General features: G+C 49.3%; 10 protein-coding genes and 1 non-coding gene across 12 annotated transcripts in view; 6 read left to right on the top strand and 5 right to left on the bottom strand.

Annotated features, from left to right (window-relative positions):
• CNI00650 (hypothetical protein) overlaps positions 1–2,418 on the top strand; it is a 2,875-nt gene extending 457 nt beyond the window's left edge. The window contains exons 2-3 of the mRNA XM_024657775.1: positions 1–425; positions 483–2,418. The exon at positions 1–425 is cut by the window's left edge and continues 219 nt beyond it. Coding sequence (XP_024513507.1) covers positions 1–425; positions 483–2,232 — 2,175 coding nt within the window. The 3' untranslated portion in view covers positions 2,233–2,418. The remainder of the gene's footprint in view (positions 426–482) is intronic.
• Positions 2,358–7,136, bottom strand: CNI00640 (conserved hypothetical protein). The gene is made up of 11 exons (XM_024657774.1): positions 6,818–7,136; positions 6,669–6,776; positions 6,540–6,614; positions 6,353–6,480; positions 6,156–6,301; positions 5,784–6,103; positions 5,370–5,732; positions 4,444–5,303; positions 4,247–4,360; positions 3,612–4,182; positions 2,358–3,541 (listed from the first exon to the last, which is right to left on the bottom strand). The coding sequence occupies exons 1-11, from the start codon at positions 7,097–7,099 to the stop codon at positions 3,524–3,526; spliced, it is 2,985 nt and encodes a 994-aa protein (XP_024513555.1). The 5' UTR covers positions 7,100–7,136; the 3' UTR covers positions 2,358–3,523.
• Positions 7,137–7,378: 242 nt separating this feature from the next.
• CNI00630 (U1 small nuclear ribonucleoprotein, putative) lies at positions 7,379–8,388 on the top strand. The gene is made up of 3 exons (XM_572762.1): positions 7,379–7,427; positions 7,477–7,700; positions 7,769–8,388. Exons 1-3 carry the CDS (start codon positions 7,396–7,398, stop codon positions 8,173–8,175), a joined length of 663 nt encoding a protein of 220 aa, XP_572762.1. The 5' UTR covers positions 7,379–7,395; the 3' UTR covers positions 8,176–8,388.
• Positions 8,389–8,841: 453 nt separating this feature from the next.
• CNI00625 (hypothetical protein) lies at positions 8,842–10,236 on the top strand. Its single transcript, XM_024658725.1, has 2 exons — positions 8,842–9,307; positions 9,373–10,236. Exons 1-2 carry the CDS (start codon positions 9,285–9,287, stop codon positions 10,064–10,066), a joined length of 717 nt encoding a protein of 238 aa, XP_024514398.1. The 5' UTR covers positions 8,842–9,284; the 3' UTR covers positions 10,067–10,236.
• A 270-nt stretch (positions 10,237–10,506) lies between these two features.
• Positions 10,507–14,365, top strand: CNI00620 (Rab GTPase activator, putative). Its single transcript, XM_572811.2, has 6 exons — positions 10,507–10,676; positions 10,735–13,195; positions 13,245–13,459; positions 13,516–13,832; positions 13,886–13,981; positions 14,035–14,365. Exons 1-6 carry the CDS (start codon positions 10,600–10,602, stop codon positions 14,280–14,282), a joined length of 3,414 nt encoding a protein of 1,137 aa, XP_572811.1. The 5' UTR covers positions 10,507–10,599; the 3' UTR covers positions 14,283–14,365.
• A 397-nt stretch (positions 14,366–14,762) lies between these two features.
• Positions 14,763–16,502, top strand: CNI00610 (expressed protein). 2 transcript variants are annotated; one of them, XM_572775.1, is made up of 2 exons: positions 14,763–15,955; positions 16,021–16,502. In XM_572775.1, the coding sequence occupies exon 1, from the start codon at positions 14,779–14,781 to the stop codon at positions 15,922–15,924; it is 1,146 nt and encodes a 381-aa protein (XP_572775.1). In that variant the 5' UTR covers positions 14,763–14,778; the 3' UTR covers positions 15,925–15,955; positions 16,021–16,502. The 2 variants fall into 2 exon arrangements, with proteins under 2 accessions (XP_572775.1, XP_024514397.1); XM_024658724.1 differs by having other exon boundaries at positions 16,018–16,502.
• Positions 15,454–19,889, bottom strand: CNI00600 (alpha-1,2-mannosidase, putative). The gene is made up of 13 exons (XM_024657773.1): positions 19,376–19,889; positions 19,301–19,323; positions 19,157–19,222; positions 19,014–19,094; positions 18,746–18,916; positions 18,436–18,667; positions 18,090–18,326; positions 17,413–18,003; positions 17,184–17,308; positions 16,889–17,097; positions 16,706–16,822; positions 16,106–16,644; positions 15,454–16,048 (listed from the first exon to the last, which is right to left on the bottom strand). The coding sequence occupies exons 1-12, from the start codon at positions 19,831–19,833 to the stop codon at positions 16,204–16,206; spliced, it is 2,751 nt and encodes a 916-aa protein (XP_024513517.1). The 5' UTR covers positions 19,834–19,889; the 3' UTR covers positions 15,454–16,048; positions 16,106–16,203.
• Positions 19,890–20,385: 496 nt separating this feature from the next.
• CNI00590 lies at positions 20,386–20,475 on the bottom strand. Its single transcript has one exon. It is a non-coding gene; the product is annotated as a tRNA-Ile (tRNA).
• A 55-nt stretch (positions 20,476–20,530) lies between these two features.
• CNI00580 (clathrin light chain, putative) lies at positions 20,531–21,846 on the bottom strand. The gene is made up of 4 exons (XM_572797.2): positions 21,704–21,846; positions 21,128–21,656; positions 20,970–21,067; positions 20,531–20,851 (listed from the first exon to the last, which is right to left on the bottom strand). Exons 1-4 carry the CDS (start codon positions 21,825–21,827, stop codon positions 20,736–20,738), a joined length of 867 nt encoding a protein of 288 aa, XP_572797.1. The 5' UTR covers positions 21,828–21,846; the 3' UTR covers positions 20,531–20,735.
• A 177-nt stretch (positions 21,847–22,023) lies between these two features.
• CNI00570 (expressed protein) lies at positions 22,024–24,376 on the top strand. Its single transcript, XM_572777.2, has 4 exons — positions 22,024–22,131; positions 22,171–22,228; positions 22,289–23,324; positions 23,377–24,376. Exons 1-4 carry the CDS (start codon positions 22,047–22,049, stop codon positions 24,355–24,357), a joined length of 2,160 nt encoding a protein of 719 aa, XP_572777.1. The 5' UTR covers positions 22,024–22,046; the 3' UTR covers positions 24,358–24,376.
• Positions 24,377–24,419: 43 nt separating this feature from the next.
• CNI00560 (anthranilate synthase, putative) lies at positions 24,420–26,868 on the bottom strand. Its single transcript, XM_572795.1, has 3 exons — positions 26,698–26,868; positions 26,475–26,645; positions 24,420–26,429 (listed from the first exon to the last, which is right to left on the bottom strand). Exons 1-3 carry the CDS (start codon positions 26,821–26,823, stop codon positions 24,468–24,470), a joined length of 2,259 nt encoding a protein of 752 aa, XP_572795.1. The 5' UTR covers positions 26,824–26,868; the 3' UTR covers positions 24,420–24,467.
• Between the last annotated feature and the right edge of the window lie 415 nt (positions 26,869–27,283).

The raw sequence follows: 27,283 nt of genomic DNA, 5'->3' as shown, positions 1-27,283 counted from the left end.
ATGGGTGCTACCCCACGCAGAGTGGATCCGCCGCCAATGAATCAGTCAAGATGGTCTGCGTGGTCTTCAGATTCCGAGGGAAGTAAGTCTATATCGAGATTGGGTACGCCAGCACCGGGACAGCAGCAGGATGGGTATGGATATGGGGATGGAGATGACGGTTTTTTCAAACCTCGTAAATTTAATGATACAACTCGAAGCAAGAATACTATTCGGTCCATCAAACCCACCAAATCGAGTAGATCGAGGAACGGGAGAAAAGGTGAAGCGACAGTTGATAGAATGGAGCTCGATGGGGAAGATGTACCGGCGGTGCCTGCTATGCCCATTATGGCTGTACCAGCTACTCCTGGAAGGAGTAGGAGGATGATAAATGGGTTGGTCAGAAGGTTGGGTCTGACACCGAGGAAGAACAAACCTTCATTGTGAGTTTTTTTTTTTTCCTTTTACTTGTCTGTAGCGGTAGCTTACGATAAATGCAGACCGCCTTCGCAGTTACTTCCTGATCTTCCTTCTTCCCCACCCACAGTCCCTGTCACTGCTGCAGAGGACCGTACTATCCCCCGCAAATCTTCTCTTTCCACCCTCCGTTCTGCCCTTACCAAAAAAGGTTCATCAACTACTCTTCGTTCCGTCCGCTCAATCCTTTCCACCAACAATGCGTCTATGACACTCAACCACTTTTCCACCGATGATCATCCTCTTCCTCTACCTCTGCCCCGCACTCATCGTGAAGTGTCCACAAGCTCACCACGTACTACCCCTGGAAAGAGACTACGTACCCCGAAAAGCTCGATTGGGCAGCCAAAGCTACAACCTGGGACGAGCCCTAGTGCGTTTTTGCGAGACATGCCACGTCGTGCGCCAGAGACGCCCAAGCGCGAGTCGTTTGCCCTGGATCATGAAGGATGCGAAGCTACTCCAGAACTCTCGGCTGGTAACGCTAGGACTGGAGAGGACATGTGGTTTGGGGAAGAGAATGGAGAAGATATCGTCATGGCTGATGAAACGATGGATGTAATGGAAGTTTTCACGCCTCCGCCGGCTCCTGTGCCTGGTACGACTGTACGAATACCTGAATCTCATCCGTTTGTTTCTTCAGTTTCAATCCCGTCTTCTCAATCCTGCCTCAGTCCCGAACCTGATTCTTCAAACTCACAAGGCTCAATCAAGTCTATAGAATCGTTTTCCTTACCATCCCCGCCTGTTTCGCTTTCGTCTCGTGTGACCAGCGCGTCTGCATCTACTTTCATCTCCATCCCTACCTCTCTCTCTATCCTCCCTGCCGGCTTTACCGACCACAGCCCAATTCCCCTTCCCAACGTTCAGAAGGAAATTGTTGCCCGGGAGAAGACGATTCCTATTCTCACAGTCAAAGCGCGCAGAGGCGCCAACGGCAAAGACAAGGATCAAACTGTAGATGGTTATGGCAAGAATCGATTGTTGAACGGTCTCGTACCCTCTTCCGGCTTACCTCGTACTCTGGGGCACGGAATCGGAGCACCCAGGAAATTGCGGACTGCCAAGGCATCTTTGGCACCTGGGAATATTATGGGGACGGGGACGCCGTTGAGTAGCAAAGATACCAACGCGCTAGGTTTACCAGTCCCACCTCGTCCACCTTTGGATGGCATTATCGGTGTAAAATCCAAGATGAACAAGATGAGTAAACTGAACATGATGAGCAAACTTTCGAAAGCCCCACGAGGAGATGCAGGTCCAGCGGTGCAACTTCAAATGCAGAATCAGAGCCAGAGCCGTCCACCTCTGGGAAAGATGAGTTTGGGTACTGTGACGAGTTATTATGATGTCCATACGGGTACGTTCGGACCAAGTGATGGGGTGAGGCTGCAGAGCGTCTTGCGTACGCAGTATGATGAAGTCAAAGGGAGAGGAAGGCAAACGGATAACTCTACTCCACCTCCCTTTTGTGGTGGAGGCAATCATACCTACATGATGTCAACCTCGGTGAATCAGTCGAGCACCAAATTTGAAGACCCTATCGTACCGTCCACTCTCAACCTCAAACATTCCCCGTCCCCTTCAATGATGAGCGGTTGCAGCTTAGGGTCATCAGTCTCCAAGGGGTGCGATTCGATCGTGACGGGCGAGACGGGTTCAACGAGAGCCACCTCTGGTACGGACGAGGTGGAGGAATGGGAGCTGGAGAAGTATCTGAATGCGCTGGAGAGTCAAAGTGTAGATATTGGAAGGAAGGGTGGGTATATCTAGGCTGTTTTTTAGGGTGGTGTATCAATTTAGACACGATCAGCTTATCAGCTTATATCAGATATTCGGATAAGAAATCTTCATCTGTAACATTTGAACTATTCTGAGAGATTGCTTTTTATTCAATGGAAAGAACAATGGCATTTTTACTCGTTTTGATTTACTATGCTGTCAGCAAAGGTGGACTCCAAGTCATAGAAAAGTGGTTTCGGATGCATCTAAAAGACATTAGATTTATAGATCTGGCACGTCCGAGGAAGAAAGATGGACATTGGCCAAAGCTGCTTATGAGAGAGCAGAGTAACCCTAAGATGAAATATGTGAAGAAGGAGCTGGACGAGAAGACGATCGCTAAAAAGAAGATGCAGAAAGAGAAGTGGATGTAAAGGGGTGATGGCGTTGAAGGTGAGTAACGAGGATTTGGACGATTTTTATCGGACGGATGATACCGGGCGAGTAGAGTCGCTTTGGACAGGTTTTGTAGTTGTGACCAACTTGGCTGCAGTCGTTGCACCGGTTCTTATTGGTGAAGATTTCGCGAATGTGTTTACCAGCTGGAGAGAGATAGTAAGGTAAAAGATTTTGAGGTTTATAATAAATAATAGCTGACAGGGTGAGCCAGGTGTGGGTTGGGTCTGTGGGGTCACCGGATTGTGAGCCTTGGCACGAGTGGGTGCAGGCTGCTCCTTTTTCGCCTCCAAGTACTTGCTAACTTCTAACTGTAGTAGTTGAGTACGAACCTCATTCAAACTTCCATTGTTAAACTCCGCTTTGTCATCAAAGGAACAGATTCTTAGGACAAACAGTGCGATAGAAATCGGCCATATTCTTGTCGCTGGGATAGAGGTCGGTACCCATCAAATGGCGGCGATGTTGGGTAGCTTGTGATTGAAAGTAGACCAAGTTGTTGAATTGCAGACGGTAAAGTGAACGAAATTCTTTCATCGTCCATTCTAACGACATCGCAGCATCCTTGAAAGCCACAATCCATTCCTCCCATCCTGACTCGCCATCCTCTTCCGTCATCCCACCAGTAGTCCCCACCCATGCTTGCAGGGCCGAACATTCGATGGAGTTACTCGCCAGATCCAGGATGGTTACTCGCCGATTCTCTTCCTGCGCGTAATCGCTTCCGGGGGTATAAAGAGAGCAAGTCCGAATACTGTCATACATATCCTGTTTATACAATCTTAGCATGGTTTGCAATCTATACCTGTATGTAATGGAGAGGATGGTTCGTAAAGCATAACAACTTCTCGTGAACTCCTGAGCCATGCCCATAACGGATCAACGTTCAATCATATTTAAATGGCTAGAAAAAATTCAGCAAATCCATTAGCAAAGCGTCCTGTGGCAACACAAGCCTGGGGGAAAATACTCACTCTCATGCACATCTCACAGCATTCCGCTGCCCCATCATTTTCATAAGTACAATCCGGACATGCAATCCTCGCCAACAATGCCGTCCCTCCGAATCCTTCATTCTTTCCATTTTTTCCCTTGCCTCCATTACCTCCATCTACAGTGTCATCATCATCATCCAGATTCCCTTCTTCTTTCACTTCAACCAATATCAACTCCTCCCCTTTCAAATATCCCAGCTTGCCAATCGTCAAATCATTATCTAGCTCTTTTTCTTCTTCATTCCCTTTCCCCGAACATTCCTCTTGCTCTTGGGGTTGGGTTCGACGTTTGTAATAAATCTTCTGGAGAAGCGGGGTGATTCCTGTTTGAGAAAGAATGGATACTTTGAGATCCTTGATTGTACTTTGTCTCGTGGCCTGGATGTATAGCGTTTTAAGCCGGGACCGTAGGGTCCTTGATGTGTTACGGCTTGATCCTGATCCTGACTTTGACCCGCTGGTATTGCCTGTAGAGGCGGGGGTGCTGTAAGATGTGGGCGGCCCAGGAGCGAAGACGATTGGTATCTCGAGTTCGTCGTATGATGATAATCTTTAACCCATCCAAGGTCAGCTGTCCTGCCATGCAATATCCAAGGCCGTGCAGTTGAACTTACCTGATAATCCTGCATGGCTCGCAGACAGCAGGAGTGAAAGAAGCAATGTTCACTTTCTTTCCTTCCGGGGGGTTGGCACCAAATTGTACTTTAATTGGCTCTTTCTCACCGTACCTTCAATCAATTATTAGCCTTTTTTCTTTCTTTGACGGAAACATAAAAGTAGGGAATGGTCACTCTTCCCGCCAATGACTTACTTCTGACAAAGCATCTCCCATCCGATCTCACTAATCACCCTCTGTTTCTCCATCTGCGGATCCCAGTCCAACAATCCATGCTCACATCTCCCTCGTCCCAGACCCATATCCAACTCTGGCTTCTCCCCCGCTGGAGTCTTCATATACACCTCCCATTTCTCAATAAACTCTTTTGGAAGTACATAATAATCTAATCCAAAAGCAGGCGGCCGCGGGTCAAGGTGCCGTTTGATAGATTTATCAAGCTTCACATCCGTTTTCCATTGTGCCAACGATTCTGCATTTTGGTCTGCCTCGAAGGAACACTCGGGGCAGGGGGGTGTTCCGGGTTGGAACGAAGGGAAGGAGCCAAAGATGGAGTGGAGGAGGGAAAGGGCAGAGGAGGTTATGAAGGTGACGGGCGGGGCGGAAGATGAAGGTAAGGGGGCGTTGTGGGGGCATAAGAGGGTGTAGGAAGAGTGTGTGGGCAAGGTTTGAGGAGGAAGTTTGCCTGTTCGCCAGTGGATGAGCCACGTTTTGGGAAGACACCACCGTTCTTCTTCACCCCCTTCTTCCAACTCGGCCTTGGCATTGAGTTCGTCGAATGCCTCAAGCGCCGACTGCTGCTCCGTTATACTCGACCTTGCGACAAAACCTTCCGCAACACATATTAGGCAGACGTCGATCTCGGGAAGAGAAGTATATAACAAAAGTTTATCATGAGCTAGCGCGGATATTGTACGTATATCAGAAGATTTGAGGGGATCCACTTGCGAATGAGCACAGAGGATGGATGAGTAGTCGAATGGCTTGTAGAGATCTTGAAAGGAGGGAGACTGGATCCATTTGGCGAGGGCGTCGCGAGGAACAATGTAGTCTGTCTATCGAAAAAAAAAAGTTAGCCATAGTCGTATCAGTGGGTAGTAAAGAGAAGGAAGAAAACATGCCCCAGGAAGATCCCTGATAACATCCACCTTCGCCCCCTTTAGATGCTCCCACTCATCTTCCAAAACTTCCTTCCTCACCCCCACTTTATTTAATTCTTCCCTCAACCCTCTATTCTCCTCCTTAACCTTCTCCATGACAATCGCTGGTGGAAATTGGGGAGACACATGGCCATCTCGCCGTTTGTAGACGAGCATGTAGGCATCTTTGGATGATTCTAACTTGCCCTTGTCATCGCCAGGTTTCTCAAGCTTGATTTTCTTGTGCGGCCGGACAGGTTTAGGCTGCACCAACTCGTCGTTACAGATATACCAGGTATCATTGCTTTCATCATATGTCTCGCAAACGAAATGACCATGATACGCCTAGGAGCCGTAATCAGTTTCAAAATACCATCTCCTACAGACCAAACTCACGCTTGTCCCTTGATGAGATATAATTCCTTTTAATTCATATACCGAATTCCCAAGCACCGCCTCTTTCGGATACTTTATCGACGCTTTACTCTTCTTTCTCGACATGCTTTTGAGATCGAAGACAAACCTGAGAAGAGAGAAGTGGATAACGGGAGGGAGGGTGACGGGCAGCTGACGACGGGTTGCACGGCGTTTAGAGAGGCAGGAGGGGCAAGAGTATTTGTTGTCCCCATCAAGGATTTCAGGGCATGTGAATTCGTCCAGGCGGGATTGAAGGGTTGTATTGTCTTTCAGCGAGAGTTCAATCTCGAGGAAAGTGGCTTCCCAAAATCAGGAGGAACGTCTAGCGTTTGGGGAGTAAAAAGGGCTTACTCTCAGAGATACTTTCGTACCCACATTCACACTGGGTAATATACTGCATTGTCCCTTCAAACTGATCTTTAACCAACGTTTTGAGTTTAGGGTCGGAATGTTTTGAGAATTCTGATGCGATCAATGACATGAACAGTTTTGAGAACCTATCGTGTTGTCAGCCTACGACCCGTGCGAGACTGGGAGTAAGAATGTACTCGGCTGCATCTTGTTGATCACCCATATTGAGTCGCAGAGCGTCTATCAGACCCATGGGATCCACTACATTCTTTTCGCCATATTCCAGCTTAGCGAAGATGAGAGCTAATTGGTAGAGTGGTGTGGTCTATTTTCATATCATAACATTGTCAACGATCTTCCTGATCATTTACGCAAAAGGCCGACCTCTGTAGTCACGCAAGCATAGACTGCATTACGAAAAGGCACGTTGTGGAACCACAATTGCAAGAAGGCGTTTGCCTGAGAAGCTTATTAGAATGGGGCAAGTACACGGAGAGGAAAGAAAAGGTTTACATAGCACGTCGCCCCGAGGTTTCTTAAACCAGCGGGCCCATTACGCTCTTGTGGAACATCTCCTAGGTTTGAAATAACGAATTCTGCTTTCGCATCAGGTTCCAAAAGCTGCACTGTTAGCTCCCAGCCGATCAGTAACCTTAGTTTACCTTTTCCGTTCCAAGGTTATTGTAACACATGTAATTCGATTTGCAATTTTTTGCTCTACATCCTGTGCCCTTCTTCTCCCCAGTTCCTTTTCCATTCCCTTTTACCTCACTATCATCCTTGGTAGTCTCTCTTCCAAGGTGTGTGAGGTCGCGAGGACAAACGACGCTTGTAACAAGCCCAGCTGCACGCCGTCGATGTTCGAGCGTGATCTGACCTGGCGTTCGGACCTCTGTACCGACCCAGTCCCAGTCCTGGCAGGGTTTTGGCAAGGCTTTCACCATAAAAGCGACTTGCTGGTAGAGTACTGGACAATAAAATGGGAGACAGTCTTGGAAATGATCCATCGATGGGCTTCGCTGTCTGCGACGTTGAGCTGCAAGGAACAACAACATCAGGTGGAGGTTTAGCTAGGCGCCCTCAAATTAAAAGATTTAGGCATGACCTTCAATTTCCACGCCTGACCAGTTTTGTAGGCGCGCTGTCATTCTTGATCACTACCATTGTCCATACCACCAGCGTCTTGATATCGTCAATATTGTTATAACCACATCCACCTGCCAAAAAAGCATCGCTCAAGATGGGGAAATACTACTGCGACTACTGCGATATGTGCGTTCTCCTTTTCCTTATCCCGGACACAAGCTGACAATCCTCGTAGCTACCTCACCCACGACTCTATGAACGCCCGCAAAGCACACAATTCGGGTCGTAATCATGTCGCCAATGTTCGAGACTACTTTGCCGGCCTGGGAGGGAACCAAGCGCAGAGTCTGATTGACCAAATTATCCAACAGCACGAAAGCGGGGGTAGAAATCAGATGATGATGGCGCCGAGTATGCGGTTGGGTGCGGGGTTCATGAATCCCCTGGCTACTCAGCCTGGTACGTTTCAATAATCCTCCCTCTTTAAAATTCGTCCATAGCCAAGGCTAACCATGACAACATTTTAGGCTACCCCGGCCCCCCTCCTCCCGGAGCATTCCCCACTTTCCCCCCTACAGCCGGTACACCCCCCTTCCGTCCTCCTTTCCCCCCATCCTCAGCACCCGGTGCTCCTCCCCCTACCATGCCGCCTTTCCTCCCTCCCAACGCTTCTGCCGGTGCCGCACCCGGTATCGGTATGGGGAGCACGCCCCCTTTCCCACCTAACACCGCGTCACCGAACCCCGGTATGCCGCCGTTTAGACCACCGATGGGGATGGGGATGCCTCCTGCTCCTGCTCAGGCACAAGCACAAGGATCACCGATGGGGATGCCACAGCAGGGACAACAAGGGACGTTCACACCCACGCAAGAGGTTCCTCAAGGTGCTGGGGCGGGAATACATCCTGATCGATTGAGGATGTTGGGACAATAGGCGGGGTGGTGATGGTGTGTGTGTGCAAACAAGGAAAGAGATTAGACGGCAGATGGGAAGGATCAGGTTAGGCCGAGATTAAGGCAATGTATCATCCGTTATATACCTGCATACCAACCGAGTTTTTGGGCCTCGCATTCAGAAGTGTGAAATTGTTGACGGTGTAGATATTTTAACTAGACCAAGAGACTATGTAGACACACAAAAAATTCGCCATGCGAGAATCATGATTCTCTAGCTTTTGATACCACGAACATGGACGATCAGATATTGGAACAGTGCTCCTTGTGAAGTGAGCTATCAGCGCCAGCTTCATTCCTCATGTCACCCGCCACTATTTAGGCCATCGTGCGCGAGAGGGGAAACTTTACCGACTGATGGATGCCATTATCAAGTTATATGAAGGAGGAGCTTATAGACTTAACTACTTAGGTATTACCGTACACAGGTTCTGTCAAAGATCTTGAAGAGATAAAAGCTAGCAGAAGAAACGGGAGATGCCTTTCCGAAGAGAGAGGCAGCGGTGTATGATTGGACGGCAGCAAGGTGGTTCAATTTGCGCGCAGGCGGAGTACCATCAAAGTCCGTCGCAGACCACAGGCAGAGCTTATACGGAAGCGTTGATCTTGTTCATAATTCCCTTTCAATTTATGTCCATCGTATCTCTCAATACATAACAAATGGCGAATTACTCTACCAATGGCGTCTGCAGACCATATGCAAGCCAATCATGTAAGTGATGACAACAAACATATGAACGTCCGATGCTCCAGTAGATCGAGCAAAATTCACAACCAAGACCACAAATGACCTCACACCCTCCTTTGGTGTGAGTTCCCACAGCGGATGCACCAAAGTCCAGCAGGCGGATATCGACTTTTTTGGAACCATCTTCGTCTTGTACATAAATGTTAATCGCTCTCCATATAACCGCTGTTCTCAGCCATTCGGGCGGTTATAGAAATGTGCAGGGCATATAAAGCGCGATACTCGGTGAGTAAAGCTCCTTCATACAAGTCTTCATCTTCCCACCAACCGCCTTCATCGCTTTTGCCTGTACTTTCCCATCTCCACTGTCGTAACTCGCTGCCATATACTGACACTTCAAAATGGTCAACACACGCTCCAAAAGGTGTGTCAATGGAACCACTTTGAAGAAAAAACACAGCTAACTTGGACTTGTCTCTGTTTTTGTAGTGATGCCGACACTGCGATGTCTAATGCTCCTTCACCTATAACATCTTCGCCCATTGTGGACACTTTCATTTCCCAGTCACCCAAGGCGCCTAACAACGATCCGTTCACTTCCCCGTTGTCTCTTTACCCTACTCCAAAGTCTCTCTCTGGTTCTCCTGCCCCTAATAAAAGCCTGACCAAACCTGGACCACCTGCATCCGAGTCGGCGTTTAGGCCTATGACTGGGTGCGCGACGGAACGTGAGAACGAGGCAACATTTGGATCCCCTACTAAGCCTGAGCCTCAACCCAAGGTCAAACCTCGACATAAAGCCAAAGCTCAACTGAATGGCAAAGCTCAACCACCGAAAGCCGAATCACCGATCAAATCCACGCCCCGACCCAAAGCTTCTCAATTAAAAGGCAAATCCCAATCTAAAACAAGTCCCCAACCCAAAGCCGTACCTCAATCTAAAGCTACACATCAGTGTAAGACTGTATCCAGGAATTCCCGCAAATGTATAATTTCACATGTTACCAAGAACGATGAGAATGCTCCTACTGGGAACGGTTATACTCTTCTCGACGTAGTTGCAGCTAGCCGGATAGTGAACGATGCGCGAGGCAGCGACAGCAACTTATTTGGCCTCTTGTTATTGAGTGTAGTGTCGGAGTTGCAACCGTCTTGGATAAGTGGGAAGAGGACTGCATTATAGGCGCAGGAGGAGGACTGACACTTCTTCTCATAGACAATCGGGCTTTGTAATTTGTAGCTTGATCACCATCGCGCATGTACCAATTTGTAAACAGGAACAAGTCGTATCGCCAAACTATAGGTACCTTTGTGGGAAATCATCTTCCTCAACGCTATGAACACTCTTTCAACCTCTTCCTTCCATTACACTATACTCTGCAATTACGAGAATGAAACTCTTTCATGCATTACTGCATTCATTGTACATAATAAATGAGGCCAAGCCCCGGCCCGAAAAACTTGGCGAATTTGGTTGGCGGGCGGTAAAACCGGCTATTGTTTCCAAGTCAAAAGTAAATACCCAATTTACGTAACTCGATCACGTCCCTGTTTCCTGCGCGCGGATGTCTTGTTTGTGCATTTCTAAATTGTCGCTGTATTAATTTAATTTACCTGCTGGTCTTACGCCAAATCTTATTCCCTGCCCCATTCTCGACGCTCATATCCCCATACATATCCTGTAGCCATCTTCATATCCTATACTCGCACGCTGCCATGCCGTACCTCGACCTCAGAGAGCTCAACGCCCTCACACAGCTCGCGAACAGGGGCGGCCTCGGCTCAGCCATCGCGTACGTCCCTCTAACACATCGCGCGCACATTGTCGCAGAAGCTCACAAACATGTTCAGTCTCACAGACTGTGTGGCCGAAGAGCCTGACCAGCTGATGTACATCCAGAATGACCACCTTATCATCCTTCGTGACCTAGGCGATGTATTGATCGCGTCGTGCGAGGGCGTCGTCGGATGGGTTCGAAGGGAAAACCTACGATTCGTCACCCTGGCTAGTGGCAGTGCGAATGTCAGCCCCGTCCTCGACAAGCCACAAGGAGAGTCTCTCCCAATCACGGTCCTCACGGCACCATCACCTCCACCGCCGACTTCCCCTCCCCAGGGAATCAAGCCTGAACAGAATGATGCGCTCGACACGCCGTTGATCGAATTCAAGCGTAATTCTGATCCTTTTGAGCTCGAGTCAGAGTATCCTCAGATATCTCCTGCGCTATCTTTGTCATCGCCCGGGTCGAGCTCTCCAAGATCAGACAGTTTCTTCCCTCCCCCTCGACCTCCCAAGTCGCGTTATCGGCAATCCCCGTCTTCGTCTGTCAATGGTAAGGCGGGAGATGGGGGCAAGGAAGATAGGGAAAGGAAAGACTCGGGCACGAGCAACGAAGATGTAGGAGGTATTGGAGGGTCCATGATGGATATCCCCACTCGCCAGCCTTCGCCTGACCTGCTCTCGCCTTCGCTGCCCCCTGACCGAGAAGAGAGCGAGTATGACTCTGACCGATCATGGGATATCTATGGTGACTATGCTCGTGAGAGTATGTACGGTCCTTTGATGAAAATTGGTGAGCGATCGCCCAGCTCGGCCAGGGGAGGTGGATCGCCTCTGCACCGGACCGCAGGATGGAGCAGTGAGGGCGAGGTGGATGACGAGAATATAAAGGAAAAAGTAGTAGATGCTTTGAGGAGCGCGCAAGCTGTAATCGCCCCGGAAGAGGTCCAAAAAGCAAAGGAGCTCAAGGTTGACGAAATGACACCAAGAGGCCCCGATTACCCCTCGCCTATCACTCCATCTGCACTCAACGTCTTTGAAGACACACCCAAAAACCCGGTGGTAGAGTCTCAGGCTTCAGAAGGAACATCCTCTGGGGAGGCAGCCCAAGCACCGGTGACTGCGGAACCCATTGAGATGGTGAAAACATCCAGTAAATGTAGTTCCACCAATTCTTGCTCCGTGGTCACTCCTGTTTCTGAAAACGATGATCCTCATTCGTCTGTCCACCGCGACACCAAGCCAATCCCTACTCCTGCTTTTATCCCTCCTCGTCACCCCAATTTTTCCCCCAGCCCCTCTCTGTCCCAATCTCCCTTCCCCTCACCTTCTCTAAACTCTCCTTGGATGCCCGGTTCTCCTTCATCACCGCATAGCATCACCGCGACACGTAGTGCTGTAGAAGCATCTCGTGAACGTCAGCAGGAGGGTCGCAAGTCGAAGGGATTAACGCTGGTGGGTAGGATGAATGGCGATTTGAGTTCTGCCCATGGTCCAGTGCCAATCACATTCTTGATCAACAAGGATGGAATCCCCACCGCAGTCCCTATGCCCCACGGCGTCCAATCAACAGGGGCTCCAGGGGTCGGTCTTGGTTTTCCCCTTCCCAATCAGGAAAAAAGGGTGATTTCTCCGCTGGCTTCGCCCGTGAATCTTGAAACTCCTGCTATGCCCGCGCACATCCATCCCCCTGCACCTGGTAGGAGCTTCACAGAGCCTACAGCACGTACGACATCCCCTACAACAATAAGTTCTTCTCTCTCGGGGCATGATACCGTTCAGGATGAGATACCTATACCTTCAATGCGACCCAGATCGAGGAGTTTCTCATCTTCTGTCGCGAAAACGCTAGGCGTCGGGCGCAAGTCGTCTACACCGTCGGCGCTGTCCATCAATACCTCCAACAGCCAAGGATCATCGAGTCCATCGCCTAACCTGCAGCAATCTAACCACCGAAAGCTGTTCAAATCATCTTTCGGACCATCTACCACGTCGCTCTCTCCCCAATCCCCTCATTCTCCCGGTATGTCAGTCCTTTCCAGGGGAAACAGTACCAAGCATTCTGTCGTCTCCCCTATTCAACCGCCCGCTTCCTCCCAATCAGCCACTTTCCCTATCTCCTCTAAATCTTCCAAATCTTCCAGACCCACAAAGAAAATGAGCTCAAGAACGCTCCCAAGTCCGGTCAGCCATAAGGACTTTGCAGAAGAGACGGTCAAAGCGGATGGGATGGATTTCCAACTCATTCATCCTCAAAAATCATCATTTTCACCGACTGGCTCGCCTAATCTTGATACTATCTACAGGATTAGCAGCTCCGAGTTTCAAGGGCAAAGGAATGCGCCAAAGGGGGCGGTGGAAGATTTGAAGAGAAGGCCGACGATGTGTAGTGTGAGCTCGAGTTCGGCTTATTCGTCGAGAGCCTTGTATGATACGGATGAATGGGGATTCTTGAAGGAGAAGAGTCCGACTCCAGAGATTTTCCAGTCGAGAAGCGCGCCGGGCAATCATCGTGCTATCGAAAGCAAATGGGTGAGTATCTGTACTCTTATGTCCCTAACAGAACTGATTTTTGGTATAGCTGTCAATAACATCCTCCCCTCTTCCTGCAAACGGCCCACCTAAAAAGGTTCGGAAACTTGTATTGGAAGCTGGTATCCCCAATTCTTTGAGAGGTAAGGTTTGGGCGTGGTTCATGGCGAAAGCGCTATTAGCGAGGGTGCCGGGATTGTATCATGAGTTGTTGGAGCATGATAAGAGGCCAGAGGATGAACGAATTGAGCAGGATGTCTTGGCGTGAGTCAATCCCCCCAGTATACTATGGAATGGGTAAACTAAATTCGTTTGCACAGAGCCTATCCGGACCACTCTATATTCGCCGAATCCAATTGTCCGGGACAGCAAGACCTCCGCTACATCCTCCGCGCATACTCGCATTTCGCGCCCGACGGATATCGTCCCGAGATGGCATTGATTGCGGGGGCGCTCCTCATCCACTGTGTTGCTGAGGACTCGTTCTGGCTTTTGAGCGGGCTGGTGAACAGTGTGTTGAAGGACTTTTATGGGAAAGAAAAAGTTGGCTTGAAGATTGAGGCTGGGGTATTTGAAAAGCTGTTGAGCTCGGCGGAGCCAAAGTTGGCAAAATTGTTCAAGGAGATTGGGTTGCAACGTGAGTAATTGATCTTTCTATTACTGACACAAAAAGGCTAAGTTGATTTATAGCGGTTGAGTTCCTTGGGAAGTGGTTTGGACAATTGTTCATCAGATGCTTACCTTGGCCTACTGCCCTCCGTGTAATTGACGCGGTGGTATGTGAAGGCAAGTCTCAATTTCACTTCTGTTATATCTGTCCAAACTAACCACGCGCACAGGTACCCGCTTCCTCCTCGTCGCATCACTAGCCGTTCTTTCTCTTTCTCGAGATCGTCTCCTCCGCCTGCCACCAAATCACGATATCATCCTCAATTACCTTCACAACCTCCCTCAGGACAGTTTGCTGCTCCCTGCGCACTTTATGAAGGCATGTGAAGAAATCAAGTTTGAAGAAAAGGAATATAGAAAGATCAGAAATGCGATGGAGAAGGACCATGTGCCGCTTGCGTGGATGAAGGAAGCATAGAAGATGTAATTGCTTAACACGGACAATATATTTGTTTATTTTATTCAGTTGGGAGAGCTAGAAGATATATAATTATACATGTGAAATGTAATTTGCTATTAAGATCAAGATTGAAGAAGTTGGTTTGATTATTCCCGTTTCTGCTCTACTCTTTACTAATGATATCCCATTTGGCCTTCATGTTAATTGTCCTAACTCTTATGTCTTATATATGTCTTCAGCCGCGTTACGTAGCGACTTGACAGTGGTACGAATCGAGGAGGAATCATAGCAAGTTGATCCTTGTCCGCTCCAGGTCAGTACGTTGTAAACGAACATTTTGTGCAGATACATATACGGTGGGAATCAAGCCACGACTGGACCTATGCCACAAATGTTACTCCGCGGCGGAGATTTGTCCGGACGCGGGAGAAGTCAGTGAATCTTCGGAATCTCAGCCGAACGTCTCTTTCGTCCTCTTCTTTCTCCGCAACGCCAGGGCAAAGAAGCAGCCGCCATGACCCACCCACTGGCCATGCCCATGGACGAGCACGCAATTCCCATGAACAATCTCCAGACAGTGCCACCGTCCCCGTCCAACTCCCTCAATCATAACCTCTCCATTGCCTTCTCTCGCATCTATGACCAGATCGAATCCCTCAAGCAGACCCAAGCTCAAAATCATCTTCAGGCGCTTACAGATCTCGAACGGACCGTCCGCCTTGCAAACGCCGGAGTCGCAGAGCAGGTGCGGCAGGCTGTAAACGAAGGTATAACGGGGATGGTCCAGCAGGCTGTCAGACAGGCGGTAAATGAGAGTATGGGAATGATGGTGCAAAGCGCTGTGAGGCAAGCGATGCAGGGGATTATCTTCTCGATGAACTATACGGATGGGAATATACAGGCGCAGGCTCAACCTTTATCGCAACAACAGCAACAATCGCAACTCGCCCATCCCCAATCTCAACCTCCAAATGGTGCTCCCAACTCGAACACAAATAACGTCCACGCAACGCCACAGGGATGGGGGATGCCTCCTGCCGTGAACGGGTATATGTCAGCGCCAAATGTTGGAGCTCCTCCCGGCTCGGATCCAACTTCTTCGTTGCCTAATACGCTTCACTCGAGCTTGTTCAATTTTGCACAAGGCTCTGCATCTACGTCAACTCTTTCTTCTAACCATACACATCCCCATCAGCAGCCTGCACACCAACCATCACAACCAGCAGCACACGCTCCACCCCCTTCAGAACCTCTAGTCGGTCATGCTCAGACGAAATCTCAAGCTTCAACATCACAAACTCATCCTTCTCCTGGATCCTCAAATTCCTGCTTTACCATGTCGCGTGAAGTCAAGACGGTCCCTGATCTTTGGAGGGAATACACAGTAGGTTTGGAAGGACAGCCTCCTGTCCGATCAGTGTATGAAGGGTCGGAAAAGAAACGTAAAAAGGGCAAGCGGTTCAAGGACGATTCAGAGCGAAAATTCTATCGTAGGAGGAAGAGAGTGTTGGATCTGGTGGAGACTTTGATAAAGAAAGGGATACCGGAAGATCAGGCGGCGAAGAGGGTAGAGAAACTTCGCGAAGACAGAAAGGTGACATTGAATAAGTTGGGTGAAATCATACCAGAACTGTCGCCAGAACAGCTTGCGATGATATAAATGTACCAGGAGGATATGAGGACGGAAGCTGGTGAGTCTATGAAACGCATTATTAAGCTTTGTCAGCCTCTGATGAGATTGCTGTTTAAAAAGCAGCATTTTGCCCACGCAATTCTATATTTGACTGGACTACCGTCAGTTTACCATACGGTACCACACGAACTTATCATTTATCACAAACTTTTACAAATAATGCGTATGTTTTATACTTCTTGATTCTTGTTTGTTGTCTCGTTCTACTATGAAACTAGCCAATTATGTAACATCTTTTTTTCTTTCTCACATTCCCCAAACCTGAGGCGTTTCCTCCATTTCCCATACCCATTTACCTCCTCTTACCAAAACGTCATGTCCTACCTCCACCCCTTCCATCTCTTGCCCATCAATTTTCAAAGACTTTACATAAACTTTCCCTTGGCTCGCCCCCTTCGCTACCACCTCCCACACCATTTCCGTCCCAGTATCATCCCCGTCATACCAAGGTGCCTTTGGTAATCGCAAAGTAATCTTATCGAAGAATGGCGCTCCGAGCACATACTTCGCACTTGCCGGATCAACAGGATAAACGCCTAGCGCAGAAAAGATGTACCATGCGGACATTTGGCCACAGTCTTCGTTGCCCGATAGTCCAGTTGCGGTGTGGTTATACTCGGATTGACCGAGGGAGCGGACCCATTCTTGAGTTTTGTATGGAGCACCGGCGAATATGTAGAGATATGGCTAAGGGACATAAAATGTTTAGAGTGATTTAAAGAAAGATAGGGATCCAAGGAAGACGTACAATGTGATGAGAGGGTTCGTTGGTGTGTAGGTTGTGCCCTTCATCGAAATGACGGTTCATAAAGTCGATAAAGGATTGGTTCCCACCCATCAACTCAATTAGCCCTGGCACATCATGCTATTCCCACCTTTCTTAGCCAAAAGCCCACAGAAAAGCCAAGGAAAAATAAAGAAAAAAAATTACCATGACATCAAGGCTATAAGCCCAATGGTCACCCTCTGTCCAACCTGCATCCTCCCCAGCCCAAGATCCATCACTATTCCTACTCTCCATAAAATTTGTCTCGGCGTTCCACATGTTCTTGTATGATAATGACCTGTTGCGAAGGAGGTCGATGGTTGAGGAGGGGAGGGAGAGGTGGGAGGCGATGATGGCGGCGGCGTGGTCGTCATCTTTTATCGTAGATATTTGTTCAAGGGGACACACAGACACTGGGGGTGAGTACGAAGCGGAAGGAAAAAGAAAGGCGGGTACGTACAGGCGTAATCTAAAGTCCGACTACCCGCTTCAGAATGTAGATCCGCCGCGACATACCCTAACGCCATGTATTCAGTCAATCCCGCTCGTGCTTCTTGGGGTGTACCTTCTTCTCTGTCAAAGTACCTATAGCAAATAATGGATCAGATTCCTGACTGCTTCTTCTTAATGTCCCAGTGCTTTGGAAAAAAAAAGAACGGAGGAAGGGGGGGAAAGGGGGAAGTGCATACCTAAGCTCAGTATCCCTCTCAGGTGGCGTAAACGCATCCTCCCTAACCGCCTCCCACACCTCGTTCTTCCCAAACCCTCCAAAATCGTTGACACCCACCTCCATCGCCTGAGCGAGCACGGCATCCGCATGCGTCCCCACCATAATATTCGTCTCCACCAAATTCTTCCACATGGGTAACCTGCCCCCTTCTCTAAAATCTTGTAGCATGCTGGCTAGCATTGAAGGTACAATCGAAGGCGCGAGGAGGAGGAGCCAAGCGGTTTGGGCACGAAAAGTGTCCCAGAGGGAGAAGCCAGAGTAGGATAAACCACGGGTGGGGTGGTTGAGGTATCCGGAAAAGTATTGCCATTCGCCTTTTCCCCTTCCCTCCCCTTCACACTCTCCCTCCGCATCTTGGTCAACAGGCACAAACTCATGAATCTCATAAGGGTAAACGAGCGTATGCGCCACCGACGTATACAACACGGTCAAATTCTGGGGTGTCGCGCCCGATACGGACAGACGATCTAGTTTCTCGGCCCACGAGGAGCGGGTTTGGTAAGAAGTTGTAGAGAGGGACTGAGTGCGTGGGATTTCGAGGTCGATGTTGCTGTCGCGGGTGAGCGGGTTGTGAGACGAACAGAAGGAGGCGCAAAGGATAGAAGAGGCTATTAAGAAAGGACAAGAGAAACTCACCGGCCAGCTTGTTCAACACTGATAAAACTAACTCCCACCTTTACATCCACTGTCACCGCCTCTTCTTCAAAACTTACCCACCCGGCCAACACCTCTCCTTCCCCTCTTGTTTCTCCGACACCCCTCTCTATATGGCCGTGATGGGAAATGCCAAATGTTTTGAAAGGTTTGGAGAATCGGGCTACATAGTAGGCCTTGAAGTTTGATGCGGGGAGGGCGGCACCCAATAGGATGTGGCTTTTGGCCATATTAGCGTGAACCGTGTATAATACTAGTAGAGATATATGTGCTTCAGGCCAGAAGAAAGGGGAGGTGCAAGCCAAGAGTTGGAGATGAATGAACTCACTCCTGCCGCTCATCGTTCCAACCCCTTACCTCCTGCTTTTCAACATCAATCTCAACAAATCCTTTCGGGAAATAGGGTACCCTGGCTTCTGGTTTATCACCGTGTACGAGATATGTGGCTCGGCTTGATTGGAGGGTTATGTATGGTATCGCCGTTGGTCCCGAAGGGTTGGAATAGGAGGGAGGAGAAAGTGAGGGGTTGAATGTGAAGCGGAGGTGGCCTACTCTTGAAGCTAAATTCAAAAAGGCAAATGTGAAGGTTAGGTTATTGGACAAATCACTGAAGCGAAATGGAAAACAGGGGAACGTACTGGCACTCATCTCAACTTCAATTTCACCGTTATCACCCGCATCCAGCAAATTCCGATAATAGTTGGCACTGGCGTATTCATCTTCCCCCTTGAACGGTAGACCACGCTTGTCGAAATCGGTGACGATGGCAGTACCTAGACCGGGAGAGATTTCTACGGGGCCGGATTCGCCTATTTCGTTTTGCATTGCAAGCAAGCTGTTAGGCAGGTGTACAGTATCTGGAAAGGGAGGGGAAAAGGTAAATAGGAAATGGGAAATGGGACGTACCCATCCAAATGGCGGGTTGGTGGGTAGCGATGAAGCCGTGAAGCTTTGTATCCGTCTGGTTGTATGGGCACATTGAAACGTCTTATATAATTGGCATTAGAAGACAGAGATATACAGAGTATAATTGAGATGGAGGAGCTTACAGTTTTTGCGGGTTTGGGGTGACCAGCGAGTCATACCGAATGGAGGTGCGACAGCCGGGATCATACCTATCGCATCAAGCCATGAAGATAGTATAATAGTTAGCCGAGAGGTGATACAGGAAAGATTGATATGCATATCCTCACCTCCGCTCAAGTTTGGCTCCGGCCTGAAAAACGTCAGAATAAAAAGCTAACAGATGAAGATACCAAAAAGCTCACCCTCCGTTACCAAGCATGACATTCACCCACCCCAACGCCTGACTTTCGGGTTGTACGAATTCTTCTTTACATACCCTCTTTCTTCCATCCCCGAAATCGGCGTGTCCTATGACTTCTCCATCTCTCAAATGCCGCTCACTCTCCTCCTCGCCTAGGCGATACTTAACCACCCACCCATTCTGAACATCTTGGATATTCGTCGGGTCCTGTAGGGAGAGGTGGCGATGAACGAAAGCTAACGGAGAAAAGAATATGGATACTGCCAGGATGAGGGAGAAGACAGCGAGAACGAAGGCGAAAATGAGTGGTCGAAGGGGGTTGATGTAGCGTTGTACGAATCGGTGTACGTTGCGTATTGTACGTTGGGGAGCAGGAGCAGGAGGATTAGGATTTTGGCGGGGTGGATGGGGGATGGGCTGTGCGAGGATCGGGCGATCCCGTTGTCTGAGACCGTCCATCGTTGGGCATGGATTATGGGAGAGATGGATTTGTGAGAGTTCAAGTGAGAGTTAATACGTTGGCCCGCCGGATGACTTGAAAGTGGAGGTGTGTCTTGGTTTTTGTCGCAAACCCAAAATTCACCTGCCTTCATTCGGGCCAGAACTCGCAATTCGCAAACCTCAAATATCATCATAACAAAAGTCATTTCTGTCTCATTCAAGTCTCTATTGTAGACTGCGATCCGTTCATGTGGCTCATGGGGCGGATAATGAACGATTGGGTTCTGAAATTTACGAGGTTACTCATCTTCAGTCTCCAGGAAAAATTAGAACTCAGACCGGCTAATCGATAAATGATAACAGAATGCCCACTTGATAAAAAATACTCCGCCCAGGCACATATTTGAAACATCGCATTGCTGCCTATGTTTATTAGTAAAAGTCTAACGTCGTACGTCTAATCGAAAGCTCCGTTCCCCGTCAATTGACCCCTGTCTCCGTTCCCTCCTAACTTTTCTGACTTCCTACTATTTATTGCAAGTTCTCATAGTTGACAGAAGTAAAAAGAAATGATCGATGACGGGATCGAACCGCCGACCTTGGAGTAATAACGTTATTTATTATTAGCTCCACTATCTAAACCAACTGATATAATCGACCGATCATTTGTTGGCATTCGTAGTTATGCGCCAGTTATATATGTTTTTTTTTTTTTACTGATACAGCTCCTGTTGCTTATACCTCTTGTTTCTTTTCCCAGCTCGTCGTTCATAACCAGCGGTGAGATCTGCGTACTGCCTCCACATGCACTTGTCTAGCCTCACTAATATCAGCTTGATGAAAGGAAAGAGCACACCATATCAAAAGGTCATCCATTCAATTGTTCATTACAACTTCTTCCCCTGAAAGTGGTATGGCATCTAAAAACCGGCAGCGCCGGGCGCCTTGTCACCTTCCCTCCTGAGGGCGAGGAGGATCTCCTTCATGCGCGCAAGGTCAGAGCCGCCAGGGACGGAGGGGCGAATGGTTTTAGATTCTGTATTTCGAGATTACGATTGCGAGTAGAAGGAGAGGCGGGTCCGGTGACATTGTCAGTTTGAGTACTCGAGATATGGGGTGATATTGTGGTTGAATAAAATGGATAAGGTACGTACGAGAGTTTTCGAGCGAGATGAGGTCAGAGATACGTTCCCATGCTGTTCCCTTGGCGACACCCTCTTGAAGCTTTTCGAGGAACTCGGCTTCGCTCTCCCTAAAGGTTTACAGCTTTTATTAGTTATCCATCGCGTCAAGAAAGAAAGAGGCGACCTACTTGTTCTCTCGGATATTTTTCTCCTTCATCTTGTTGTATTCCTCATAGAACTGGTCAATCGCCTTTTCAGCCCTATCACTCATTTCGTCCCTCCTCTTCTTATCCGCTTCGTCACGCTTTTGAATCTCTTCGGCTTGACGAGCTTTCCAGGCCTTGATAGGCTCAGTGTCTTCATCGGCGGTAGGAAGGATGTTGTTGAAAGTAGGAGCGGGGAGGATGGAGGGGTGGGGGGATCGGGAAACGGCAGTGGTAGCAGTGGGTGGGTATGGCGATGCGCCATACGGCTGAGGAGAGAGGGCATTAAATATGGGTTTAGAAGCTGGTTGGGAACCAGTCTCCCCAGACAGATCAGGGAAAGCACTCTCAAACTTCATGACATCCTCATCTTCCCCAGTACCAGCCGGACCAGTCACCTTGATTTGTGTACCGTCTACAGCGGGAGTATCAATGTCGGGAAACGCATCAATACCTTGATACTGGGGCGTAGGCGGCTTGACAGGTGTAGACTCGGGTTCAACGGCCGGGGATGCTATAGAGTGTCAGTGTAAGCGCGAAGGACGGTACGGGGTGACACACTGAGGTCCGGGAATGCGTCTATGCCTGAGGCAGCGGAGGGAGTGGGGTTGGCAAAGAAGTCGGCATCGTCGCCGAGGGCTGCCTTTTCCCGCGCGAGGAAGTCTGCCATGGGGTCGTCTGACATGGTGTATAGATTATGGTTGTAAAGCAAGAGACATATGTACAGTCGTGGTCGTTGCTTGTTCTCGAGTGACACGGTGCGTGGAGGCTCGGGGGGAGAACGGGATCAAATAACGGGAGCAAATAGCGGCCAATCCTCCGTGGCACAAACGCGCGACGCGACATAATAATTAATCAATGTTGACAACAAAGACGTGACTCGGAGAACTACACTATACGGACCATGGACAGGAGAAAAGACCCGTCAAGGATATTCTACCCTCACGGATGGAGAGAACTCGTTAATGGATCGCTGGAAGAGGGGTTCGGTGAGTACAACTTGAGCGAGCATACGCTGAACATGACAGCTCCTATCGCTCTCGCAACGATCGATAACCTTACAACGGAATATTATGTTCCCCAAAAGTACGTAGAGTTTTGACACAACCACGACCATCGAGGTTCACTAACGAATCAAAATTGTAGTGAGCATCTCCAATTTCTCTTGTATCTCGCCATAAATCCCTACGACCACGGTCTCTCCTCCTATGAACCCTTCACTGTCCTCTACCGTCTCCTCAAACTCCACAACCCTAGATTATTTGCAGGTAGCATCCCTTCCCATCCTTCTGCATCTTATTATCGCGCTCCTCCTCTTCCCTCTATTACCAGCGATGGCGGTAGCAGTGGTGGGCGTGGGAGGAAATCGTTGAATCACCAAGATACATCCGAACACCCACAAGATGATGCCCCGTCATGGCTTACATGGGAAAAGGGAAGAAGCTTTCTGCACAGAAATGTGTACAAGTATATGAAACGATGTAAGGACCAAGGAGTATGGCCGCTTTTGTGGACCGATCCGGCCAAAGAAAACCGGGTGGCAGGCCGGGTTAGGAGGGCGAGAAAGGCCAAGGACGGGATGGGGAATATCAAGGTGAAGGAAGAACATAAAGAAGCTAGGCGGTCCCAGTCCCCAAGCAAGCATGATGATCATGATGAGGACCGTCCGCCCGAGAATGTGATTGACGCGGAACTTGATATCGACCTTGATCTCGAGCAAGAACTTGAGCATGACAACGAACGGGAAAAACCTCCGACGCCGCAAGGCTGGCTTCTCCTGGAATGGCTTGTTGCAGTGTGGGAAAAGGACGAGATGGTGAGGAGAGGACCGTACGATAATCCTCAATTGGAATGGTCCCCGCTTTTCTTGAGGCAGTTGGCGAGACCATATGATAGGACCGGACAATTGCAGTGGAGTGATGCGGGGATGGTCATGGGTATCTTAAAAGCGGCTTTCGCGGAACCATTCCCTGACGATGATGAAGATGAGGATGAGGATGAGGATGAGAATGAGAATGAAGGAGAGGAAGAGGAAGAAGATGAGGATATGATTGACATCGAAGAAGATGAAGAGACTAGAGTAGCGAAGGAGGAAGTGAAGATCGCCAAAACATTGAGAAGGGAAGAAGGAAAAGAGATGCTTGCCAGAAGACGATCTACTGCTGTCAGACTATTCCGTCTCGTATGTCCTTTTTTCCCAGTCTCAAAGACCCTGCCCGCTAACTCATCCGCAGTTACTCGACACAGCCATCGCCCCTTTCCCTCCTCCACCCTCTTCCAACCTTCCTTCGCGCCCGCCCTCCTCCAGCCCCGGCCCAGAGATCGGACCATCCACCTCATCCTTCCCTTCTTCCCCCGGCATTGGCACTGGTACGAGCACAAGAGCTCCCACTCCACCGACTTCCATGTCCTACCCGCCTTCCCCATCCCGCTCAGCGCCCTCTGTCCATCCGCCGTTCAACCCCCCATCCCTCACTTCATCCCTCATCCATACCCTTGCACCCCTCCCGCTGTCTTCCCTTCAATCTTTCTTTATGCTCCTCATCCCTTCCCCTTTCCCTTCTTCCTCCCCTTCCTTCTCCTTTTCTCATGGCACCGACATCAACATGTCTCACGCCGCCGTCGATACCCCCACCACCACCATCCTCCCACCTGTACCCTTAGCCCCCATAACGCACATCATCACCCTCTTGCTCGAACATTTTGCCGGCACGTCCCGTCGAAAGGGGGAAGAACGCCGGGAGCGAAGGCGACGGCGTCTACCAGAACCCGACTTTGAGCCGGGGTACAATGGTCTGGGGAAGCCGACGGTAGAATATTTATGTAGAGAGGTTTTGGCGCTTAATCCTCCACTGCAGGCGCCCGCGCCGAAGGGTAGAAATGGGAGGACGAAGAGGGGGAAGACTGTACAGGTAAAGGTGGAGAAGGGAACGGAGAAGGAAGGGCAAGACGAAAAGGTGGGGATGAAAATGGCACACCTGAAGCTTGTTCTTTTGCAAACCCTTTTGCGACAGGAGAGAAATGGTGAAAAACCTTATTCATCCGAACAAGTGGAATTGGAAACGCTAAGAAGCGAAAAGGGGTGGAGAAGAGATGTAGAAACGAGTTTCGTGGTTTCAGAGACAAGGAGTGATGAAGATCCTGAGGGTTCAACGGCATTGCTGAGGGTAGGAAGGATGGTACTGTTGTCTGTAGATAGATTAGTAGGCATATAATGTCAAAAGAGACGACTGAGACAATTGACCCGATGTCTATCTTGAAATTCGCAGTGTGCCCAGATTGCATCACTTCTCTAATATGTATATACACACTCTTTTAAGAAAAATCAACCCCTTACGGCCTTCACAAACGCCTCAACCTTCTCCTTGACCTTTCCTCCTTCTCCTTCGACCCCACTGCTGACGTCCACACACCAAACGCCTTCACCAGCTTGTTCAATTGCCTGGCCCACATTCTCAGGCGTCAACCCACCAGCGAGGATGACAGGGAGAGGCATATGACCTTCAGACCCCACCTCGCCGGATTGGATGAGCCGCTTGGCATGTTCCCAAGGGAAGGCTTTTCCTTCCCCACCACCGCCAGACACACCACCAGCATCGAGCAAGATTGCTTGGTTCAAACCTGGCCGCCTGAACTCACCACCTCTAACTATTCCTTCAGGCGAAACTCGGAACACCTTGACCACAGGCACGGGGATGAACTTGGCCCAGGCTTGGGGTTCATCACCGTGTAGTTGAACAAGGTCGAGGCCAATCTCCTCCACGGCTGAGAGGATGTCGGAGAGAGACTGATTTTGGAAGACACCGACTAGTAGGGGTTTGCGCCGGGATGAGAGGAGGTCGGATTGGGTGGTAAACCAAGGGGAGGAAAGAGAAGGTTCTAATGGCTTGGAAGAGGATTGAGATCGGGCGGATTGCACAAGAGCAGAAATTTCGCGGGCGGTAGAAGTGGATATGCAACGTTTCGTACCGGGGACAAGGATTACACCAAGGAGATCGGCACCGGCACTAATTGCAAGCTTAGCGTCATCTGTAGAACGGATACCGCAAATCTTGACGAGCGGCCTGGACTTAGGAACGACTTCTAAAGGCGGTAAGCCAATAAGCGACCGGAGGAAAGCCTTAGTGTCGCTTGCTCGCATCAAAGCCTCACCAACAAGCACACCCTTGACACCTTCTTTGACATACTTCTCAACATCCTCGTGACTCGAAATACCGCTCAAAGCGCAAAGAACAACGTCCCGTCCGTTGAGAGCGGCGTTGACTCGAGAAGTGGTGGACATGTCAACATTAAAGTCATGTAGATTACGGTTGTTAACACCAATGACCTTGGAACCAATTTCAAGGGCGAGTGAGAGCTCGGTAGGGTTGTTGACCTCGACGAGGGGTTCCATGCCAAGAGAGACAGAGTAATCGTACAATTCCTTAAGTTGCTGAGGCTCGAGCATGGCGACAATGAGAAGCACAGTGTCGGCGCCATATAATCTAGCCTCATCAATCATGTATTTGGACAAAACAAAATCCTTTCGCAAGATGGCAGGACGGTTGGGAAGACTATCAACAGCGTTGCGCACAGCGAGCATGTCAAGCAAGCTGCCCTTGAACCACGTAGGCTCTGTGAGAACCGAGATGACGGAAGCCCCGGCAAGAGCATACTTGAGTGCTTGCTCAGGAGCGGAAGCGGTAGGAGCGATATCGCCCTTGGAGGGAGAAGCACGCTTAATCTCAGCCATGACGGCAGTGTGGGGAGTAGAGACCATACGGTCCCTAAAGTTGATCAGAGGTGGAGAAGCGTAGAGGGAAAGAGAGGTAGAGACGTTGGCAGGGCTTGTAGCAGGAACCTTTTCGGCTTGCTCAACGTCCAATAACCTCTGCGCGTGAATCCTATTCAAAATAGTAGGCAAGCTTGGAGCACCATTGGTCTTCGCCTTGGGCTGCTCCTCCTCGCCCTCCGCGGGAACGCCACACCAAGCATTTTCGCCACCCCATTTGCCGCCCTTCATTTGGATGAAATTGGCCATTAAGCCTCGACCGCCTTCACTCATGCAACTCTCAGGATGATACTGCACGGCTTCAACGGTGTAGGTCCTGTGTCGTACACCCATGATCACACCAGATTCTTTGGTAGTCGAAGTGACTTGCAAGACTGAAGGAAGCGACTGGATTTGGGCGGAAAGGGAATGGTATCGAGTAGAAGAGAGAAACTGGGGGAGGTTATGGAAGACCCCGATAGAGTCATGCTGGACAAGCGAGGTTTTACCATGCTTAATTTCACCGGCATAAGCGATCTGCTGTTCGTCAGCAAAGCTCCTTGAACCAAAGAAATAACTCGCCTCTCCACCGAGCAGGTCAACAATACACTCCAGACCCATGCACACACCCAAAATAGGCAACTTGCCCATTCCCCAAGCGATCACGTCCCTAGAGACACCAGAGTCTGTCCTAGGATGCCCAGGACCGGGAGATATGACGATCCGCTCAAGCTCGCCATCAGAAAACATCCCCTGTATATCTCGTTATCCCGTTGATCGTACAGCCAGAGCAAAAGAAACATACCTCGATCTCCTTAAGGGTAATCTTATCATTACGGACGACATAGGGGTTACCGCCGACAGAAGCGAGATCGGCGTAAATGTTCCAAGTGAAAGAGTCATAGTTGTCGATAAGGAGAGTAAAGCCCATTTTTGATCTTTCCTCGGGTGTACCGAGGTTTTTTTTCTGTCAAAGTAAATGAACAGTGAAGATGAATTCGTCGACTCGGGAACAACGCCGGTGGCAATAAATTACACGTCCAGTCTTCTGTCATCGTCGTCGCGGCGGCGGCGGCGGTGCCTGCCGTCGACAATAATAATAAATAATTAAATAGAAAAGGCAAATAACAATTTAAATAAATCAACAACGAAAGAAAAAGCCTGACGAAAGCTACTATCAAGAATCCACTAACCATTATTATCATACTACTACTCTACATACTGAGATCTTCTGCTGTAGCAGTGCTGTATGCTATCCGATGCTGCCGTCGCCTTATTCTGAACGTCTTGTAGTGCCTTTTTGTCTGCTATGCTCTCGTAGGCTGTCGATAACAGAGTAATCCTACCGTACGTATGATGGCTGTCTGCTGGTATTTCGACATCAATCATCA

This window comes from Cryptococcus neoformans (assembly GCF_000091045.1).
Source record: "Cryptococcus neoformans var. neoformans JEC21 chromosome 9 sequence".
NCBI lineage: Eukaryota > Fungi > Basidiomycota > Tremellomycetes > Tremellales > Cryptococcaceae > Cryptococcus > Cryptococcus deneoformans.
Note: the sequence above shows the minus strand (reverse complement) of the source record. Positions and strands in the feature narration are given on the sequence as shown.

Excerpts from the sequence above, each read along its gene's own strand:
- CNI00640 (XM_024657774.1), bottom strand. The coding sequence starts at position 7,099 with ATGGTGAAAGCCTTGCCAAAACCCTGCCAGGACTGGGACTGGGTCGGT. Across the intron at positions 6,777-6,817 it reads ATAACCTTGGAACGGAAAAG|CTTTTGGAACCTGATGCGAA; the intron begins GTAAACTAAGGT and ends CTAACAGTGCAG. Across the intron at positions 6,104-6,155 it reads GTACGAAAGTATCTCTGAGA|CCACTTTCCTCGAGATTGAA; the intron begins GTAAGCCCTTTT and ends GATTTTGGGAAG.
- CNI00630 (XM_572762.1), top strand. The coding sequence starts at position 7,396 with ATGGGGAAATACTACTGCGACTACTGCGATAT. Across the intron at positions 7,428-7,476 it reads TACTGCGACTACTGCGATAT|CTACCTCACCCACGACTCTA; the intron begins GTGCGTTCTCCT and ends CAATCCTCGTAG. Across the intron at positions 7,701-7,768 it reads TCCCCTGGCTACTCAGCCTG|GCTACCCCGGCCCCCCTCCT; the intron begins GTACGTTTCAAT and ends ACAACATTTTAG.
- CNI00625 (XM_024658725.1), top strand. The coding sequence starts at position 9,285 with ATGGTCAACACACGCTCCAAAAG. Across the intron at positions 9,308-9,372 it reads GTCAACACACGCTCCAAAAG|TGATGCCGACACTGCGATGT; the intron begins GTGTGTCAATGG and ends CTGTTTTTGTAG.
- CNI00620 (XM_572811.2), top strand. The coding sequence starts at position 10,600 with ATGCCGTACCTCGACCTCAGAGAGCTCAACGCCCTCACACAGCTCGCG. Across the intron at positions 10,677-10,734 it reads GGCCTCGGCTCAGCCATCGC|TCTCACAGACTGTGTGGCCG; the intron begins GTACGTCCCTCT and ends AAACATGTTCAG. Across the intron at positions 13,196-13,244 it reads GTGCTATCGAAAGCAAATGG|CTGTCAATAACATCCTCCCC; the intron begins GTGAGTATCTGT and ends TTTTTGGTATAG.
- CNI00610 (XM_572775.1), top strand. The coding sequence starts at position 14,779 with ATGACCCACCCACTGGCCATGCCCATGGACGAGCACGCAATTCCCATG.
- CNI00600 (XM_024657773.1), bottom strand. The coding sequence starts at position 19,833 with ATGGACGGTCTCAGACAACGGGATCGCCCGATCCTCGCACAGCCCATC. Across the intron at positions 18,004-18,089 it reads AGTGTTGAACAAGCTGGCCG|CAACATCGACCTCGAAATCC; the intron begins GTGAGTTTCTCT and ends CACCCGCGACAG. Across the intron at positions 16,823-16,888 it reads CTTATAGCCTTGATGTCATG|CATGATGTGCCAGGGCTAAT; the intron begins GTAATTTTTTTT and ends AGGTGGGAATAG.
- CNI00580 (XM_572797.2), bottom strand. The coding sequence starts at position 21,827 with ATGTCAGACGACCCCATGGCAGACTTCCTCGCGCGGGAAAAGGCAGCC. Across the intron at positions 21,657-21,703 it reads AGACGCATTCCCGGACCTCA|CATCCCCGGCCGTTGAACCC; the intron begins GTGTGTCACCCC and ends GACACTCTATAG. Across the intron at positions 21,068-21,127 it reads AAAAATATCCGAGAGAACAA|GGAGAGCGAAGCCGAGTTCC; the intron begins GTAGGTCGCCTC and ends GTAAACCTTTAG.
- CNI00570 (XM_572777.2), top strand. The coding sequence starts at position 22,047 with ATGGACAGGAGAAAAGACCCGTCAAGGATATTCTACCCTCACGGATGG. Across the intron at positions 22,132-22,170 it reads ATCGCTGGAAGAGGGGTTCG|CTCCTATCGCTCTCGCAACG; the intron begins GTGAGTACAACT and ends TGAACATGACAG. Across the intron at positions 22,229-22,288 it reads GAATATTATGTTCCCCAAAA|TGAGCATCTCCAATTTCTCT; the intron begins GTACGTAGAGTT and ends TCAAAATTGTAG.
- CNI00560 (XM_572795.1), bottom strand. The coding sequence starts at position 26,823 with ATGGGCTTTACTCTCCTTATCGACAACTATGACTCTTTCACTTGGAAC. Across the intron at positions 26,646-26,697 it reads TTACCCTTAAGGAGATCGAG|GGGATGTTTTCTGATGGCGA; the intron begins GTATGTTTCTTT and ends CGAGATATACAG. Across the intron at positions 26,430-26,474 it reads TTGACCTGCTCGGTGGAGAG|ATCGCTTATGCCGGTGAAAT; the intron begins GCGAGTTATTTC and ends GACGAACAGCAG.